Source organism: Natator depressus, chromosome 21 (assembly GCF_965152275.1).
Source record: "Natator depressus isolate rNatDep1 chromosome 21, rNatDep2.hap1, whole genome shotgun sequence".
In the NCBI taxonomy this organism is placed as follows: domain Eukaryota; kingdom Metazoa; phylum Chordata; order Testudines; family Cheloniidae; genus Natator; species Natator depressus.
In genome coordinates, this window is record NC_134254.1 from 4,846,675 (window position 1) to 4,852,674 (window position 6,000).

At 45.3% G+C, this 6,000-nt stretch overlaps 1 protein-coding gene across 1 annotated transcript in view; it reads left to right on the top strand.

The window, feature by feature from the left end:
• The window catches only part of CD34 (CD34 molecule), a 31,468-nt gene extending 25,939 nt beyond the window's left edge, over positions 1-5,529 (top strand). The window contains exons 7-8 of the mRNA XM_074936062.1: positions 1,034-1,198; positions 3,237-5,529. Coding sequence (XP_074792163.1) covers positions 1,034-1,198; positions 3,237-3,428 — 357 coding nt within the window. The 3' untranslated portion in view covers positions 3,429-5,529. The remainder of the gene's footprint in view (positions 1-1,033; positions 1,199-3,236) is intronic.
• The last annotated feature ends 471 nt before the right edge of the window (positions 5,530-6,000 follow it).

The window sequence follows — 6,000 nt, forward strand, 5'->3', positions numbered from 1 at the left end:
TTCTGCATTGCTTCTCATCCAGAACATAAGAACGTAACGTAAGAACGGCCATACTGGGTCAGACCAAAAGTCCATCAAGCCCAGTATCCTGTCCTCTGACAGTGGCCAATGGCAGGTGCCCCAAAGGGAATGAACAGAACAGGTAATCATCAAGTGATCCATGCCCTGTCACCCAATCCCAGCTTCTGGAAAACAGTGGTTAGGAACACCATTCCTGCCCATCCTGGCTAATAGCCATTGATGGACCTATCTTCTATGAATCTATCTAGCTCCCTTTTGGACCCCGTTATAGTACTGGCCTTCACAACACCCTCTGGCAAGGAGTTCCAGAGGTTGACAGTGCGTTGCGTGAAAAAATACTTTCTTGTGTTTGTTTTAAACCTGCTGCCTATTAATTTCATTTGGTGGCCCCTTGTTCGTGTATTATGAGAAGGAGTAAATAACACTTCCTTATTTACTTTCTCTATGCCACTCATGACTTTATAGACCTCTATCATATCCCCCCTTAGTCGTCTCTTTTCCAAGCTGAAAAGTCCCCGTCTTATTAATCTCTCCTCATATGGAAACTGTTCTATACCCCAATCATTTTTGTTGCCCCTTTCTGAACCTTTTCCAATTCCAATAAAAGTTGTCAGTCTCAGCAGAGGGGCCAGGGACTGAATGCCCTGTGGATTTCTTTCCCCTAGAGTTGGTGCCTGCAGGTCAGGGGTAAGGCACAGTGGTGGGGTAGTGTGGGGAAAGCTTGCACTGCTTTGGCCTGTGCTGTAGCTGACCTGGAGAAGGAGAATCTTGGGCTTGTGGGGCTTTCAGCCTGGCTCTAAAGCTCTGATTCAACTCCCACTGAAGCGAATGAGTTTCCATTGGTTTCCTTGGGAGATGGGTCAAGCCCTGTGTGTGTGTGTGTTTGTATATATAAAGAACTGGGGTGGAAGACAAAGTTGTGTCTTTAAAATATGGAGTGCTCTCAGCAGATGTTGTGCATGCACAAATTTCCTGTTTATGAGACTCTTGGCTCTGTTTGGTATATTTCCAGCTTGGAATAAAATCCCATACACTGGAGAGTCCTGGACTTCACCAGAACAGTCCCCGGAAGACACTGATTGCCTTGGTCACATCTGGACTCTTGCTGGCGTTTCTGAGTTTGGCTGGATACTTCCTTATGAAACGACGGAGTTGGAGCCCCAGGGGAGAGAGGCTGGTTAGTGCTTATAGCTGGCAAAACAAGAAGTAGAGAGAAACCAAAATACAGGAGGAATGCGGAGGAGGGAATGCAACAGATTCACAAGCTCTCTAAGGGAGTGACCCACTGCCAAAGACCTCTAAGCGCCACTAACAGTCTCTGTTTGGGGGGCGAGAGAGGCTCAGCTTATGTTCTGTACAAGTTGCCTATAGCTTATGAATAGGTGTGACAAGACGGCTTGTTGCTCTGAGTGCCACTACAGGCAGGCCGACAGGGAAACTGAAAACGTGGTGAGCCTGTGACTGACCCAGCCTGAGTGTGGTGAATGGGGAGATGGAGATAAGAGAGGCATAAACAGCTGTGCTAGACCCCAAAGCATGAAGAGTGAAAGGAAATCTCTCTTCCTCTCTAATATTAAATATTCTCTGACCGTTCATTTGGGGATCACTATCCTTTGCTCCCTGTCACTTCTAGGTCTAACACTTTCTTTTGCCTGGCGGTAAGAACTCACCTGGGAAGACTCCTCCAGAGACTCTGAAAGCATGTGAATTTGCCACTGAAAATGAAATACTTTTCTGCAATCATTACATTTAAAAATCAAAGTATACATCTAACTTGTATCTATGCTGTAATAAAGGTTGTTTCCCCCGCTTAACAAATGGGGATAATAAAGAACATCAAGAAAGAAAGAAAATATTTTCCTATATATATTTTTCCTCTTACAGATTTTGCTGAGTTCCGGGGGTTCCTTCTTTATCACTGATTTATGGAGACTTGAATATTTCTATGAAGTGCAGTCAGAGCATGTTCATCTAGTTGCACATGTGCAGTTATACAGTGGGAGGCTAATAAAGTTCAGTATTCTGGGACGGATCCTGCCAAATGCATGAATGCAAATGACAGTGCATGTGTAGTAGATGATATGATCAGGGGCTTGGTAACAGGATACAGAGCTTGTCACCTCTAGGGCACTGGATCCAACCTCCTGGCCCAGCTTGGCAGTGACTGAAAGTCACTGGTATCTAATGGCAATTTGATGTTCCCTATGTTCAATAAGCCTGGGGGTCTTAATCCAGTTTCCAGTGGACAGGTGTCTCCATCGCAAACACCACCATCACCACAGTTGATGGTTCAGCAAAGAAGCCAAAAAGTAAATTGGGCCATAGATCCTGAACTCCACTTATGTGTAAGAGATGTCCATTCCAGGGCAGGACTGAGGCATATTGGGAGGGGACTCTGTGGGTGGGAAGTTTGTCCTCCTGCTGCCTATGCTGTACATGGCTTTGTGGGCAAATAGAGGGCCTCAGACTCTGTCAGCCTGCATCTCCTTCCTGATACACTCTATTGGCAAGTGTACTTCACATACAGCCCCATGTCCCTGGCTCTTGCTGGCCTTACTGTCAGATCTGCTGCATTTAGGGCCTTCAGAGCTGTCACAGCAAAACAAGAGCAGTGGTCCATCTAGTCTGGTCTACAACACTGTCTCGTAACCTTCTGCTTCAGAGGCAGGTGAAACCTGCCCCTGCTTCTTAATGCACTTGACAGTTGGATGGTAATAATATGTGTGTGTGTAGACCACCACAGGGAACCAAATTTAAGTTGTAAGAATGTGTGGCTTAAGCCCCTGCTATCTCATTACTGAAAGCTGCTTATCTGAGTTGCAGGCTGAAGATAAGAAAGGATATAAACCAAATGTTTCCTGCCTGACCCATGTGAAAAAGAGAGCTGGAGAAACCAGGGCTGGGTGTGCAAACTCCCAAGGAAGGCAGAGCCTGGGCCTGTTTATCTGAACAGCACAAAAACTAGCGTGTTCTGCTTTTTAGGTCATTGAGAAGAAATAACTCCCTGACTGGGCCTAACCCTTAGTACTGCAATGCCACAGTTAAGGCCTGTATCCTACCTCCTTCCTGTTGACAGAAGCTGGTATCCACGCCTGCTGCTATTATGCGCCATGAAGGTGTTCACAGCCTTGCAGCTTCTGCTTGGCATCTAAGCTGGTTGCTGTTCATCCTTTCCTTTTGCTAACTCTGCATTTGTTATCTATGTACCCATTTAGGATGAAGACCTCTATTACACTGAAAATGGTAGCCAGAGAAACACAGTGGTCACCGTGGCCTCCCAAGAGCAGTCCGAGCCTCAGGAGAAGCCAAATCACAACAGAGGGGCTCAGAAGAATGGGACTGGACAGGCATCCTCAAAAAATGGACATTCAGCCAGGCAGCACATTGTTGCTGACACTGAATTGTGAAACATGCCAGGGTGACTGCCTTATTATCATGATTTGAAGCGGGGGTGGGGGGTGGGGGAGAAGAGACAGGAGCAGGGGGTAAGGGAGAGATTATCCCTTGGATGGCTGGGAAAATGTAACCCTTTTTTATCTGAAGAACTCCAAAGTCCCACTCTAAAGCACACTAAACCCCAGAGCTAATGTAGCACTGTGCTGTATGGTGTTGAACTATCCTAGCAAGGTGCTTCTAGGGGCTAATACAGGGCTAGGGTTGTGGGCTAGGGTTCTTTGCTCTTCCTTTAGCAGAAGAGAATGGGATGTGATCAGCAGTCAAACCACCCAAGCAAGGGGTGGGGAAGATATTTGGAAATTCAGAGCTATGTCAGCTTTGTAAGAAATTGGCTTGATACTGATTTTACTTGGAAGGGAAGGGAGCAGGGAGAGGGCTTAATCCTTCATGAGCCAATGGAGCATTTTACTGTCTCTTGTTAAAGACACATGCTATTAACCTAGCTTCCAGGCCTCCGAGTGGAGAATCAGGTGCTGTCTGCGTAAGAGACACTTCCAAAAAGTGGGGAAATGGCCTCCCCTTACTATCCTCTGAACTACAAAAGTGAATGCCCCAAAACTGCAAGTCCCACCCATTTACCATCCCTCTGGTTCTGTGCTCTCATTGTTATATGTTTAAAAAAAAAAAAAAAAAAAAGTGTCATATAGCAACTGAATTGCTTCTAATGAGATATGGGCTCAAGCCAGAAAAACCTGGATCCAGATTACAAACAACTCCAAATTCTAACAGGGGCTTGGGCCCATTACAATATATGGATCTGGGTTCTGATTACCATCACCTCCGAAGTTGTAATGTCTTTCGCTGTGATGGTTTGGTTTAGCCTCATCTTTGTATTTAAGTGCAGCCTTTTCCTCTCTCAGCAACATGAGTAAGTGAATGCCCCTTCTTGTGCTTTATAACCTCTCAATGTTTAATGCTCTTGTGGAACTTGTATGTAAAGCTTTCCAGGTAGAGTTTGGTGCTGAGATGTGAATAGACTTGGAGTTGAATTACTATTCCCTCCCCCCACAGCATATGTGTAGTTGTTTTGCAGTGAACCCTCTGGTGTCTGGCTCCCATAGACTGGAGGCATTAGTTGAAGGTGAAGGGAGTGATCAATCCGTGTGTGGGTATACAAGAGCATATGACACTGCTCTAGACAACGCACCCCACTCCAAGTGCTTGCAACAGTACTGTCAAGCCATGTGGAAGGAGCTGGCATTGTTACCCAACATGAGGCCTTGGAAATATGTAGATATCAAAGACTTCCTAAAAGAATCAAAAAAATTGTCATACAGGAAAGAAACCTCAGTCCTGCTTTTGATGTTTGGCCTTCCCTAGTAATAGGGGGTTGTACTAAAACAAACAAACAAACAAACCATACGGGGGAAAGATTTTCACTTTCAAGAACAAAGAAAAGGCCTCTCAGCAACCATGAAGTTTTAAGGCCAGGAGCAATCTCTACCTCCTCATGAGCTTGAGAATGTTCTCTTGGAAAAAAGTGGTTTAAGCCAAGCCCATTCTGTGTGGGTCAGGAGTCACATATCATTCAGTAAAGAGTGAAGTCCAACAGACCTACTTATGTCTGGATTCACTTTGTAGGATGGAGCCAGTCCCCGTGAACATTTGCTGCCTGTAGCCTTTGTGGCTCCTAGTCTCCTGACTGAGCAAGCCACGGTTTGGCTAGCTGCAGGTGGAGGCCTCTATAAGCATGTCACCTGGAGCCTCTATCAGTGGGACCAGTATTATTATAGCAGCTACAGCCCTGTCCTGGGCACAGCCTTGCGGGATGGGGGAGCACGTATGTGTAAAGGGAAAAGAAATGTAATTGAAGAAAGGGGACTGGCTGGCTCAGTGGCTTTCACCTCTATGTCACGGATTCCAAGGAAGCCCAGGTTGGTGGTTGACCAGAGACATTGCTATATGATCCATGTATTGGTGGCCCATATACAATGAGTAGGGGACTCGTAGTACAGTGAGTAGAGGACACACCATCACCATTGACATTAACAGACTCCATTCTTGGCAGCTTCAGCACTGGGGTTGAAGACTAATAGGCCTGGAAAACTGACATACCCTCTCGCTACTAAATGTTATTGCCATTCCTTGTCAAGACTGAGACACACAGGTGTCTGGGATGTGGCGAAGGGCTGCTTTGTGCCTGACTCATAGTATGCTTAGCAAGAACGATTTAAATTTAAATTTCAAGTTCTGTCAATCAGGCCCTTTTCACCAGCACTGAAGTCATGTAAAATTACAAAAACTATTGATTTTAAATTTTGTTTTCTTTTTTTACAAACAGATCTGTAAATACTGTCCGTAAAAAGAGCTGAGAATTGAACCCAGCTTTTCTGTTGTATTCTTGAAACAATGGACTGTTTATTCCATTGGCAACTGTGTCTGGCTCAATTAACTGCCTGGACAAAGAAAGGAATGTACTGCCCTCTGAGAAGTTGCTTTCCCGTAGAAATAGCATAAGTAAAAGATGTTTCTTATTCTTTGCTTGCTTGCACACTCTCTCTCTTTCTTTCAGCAAATGGATTC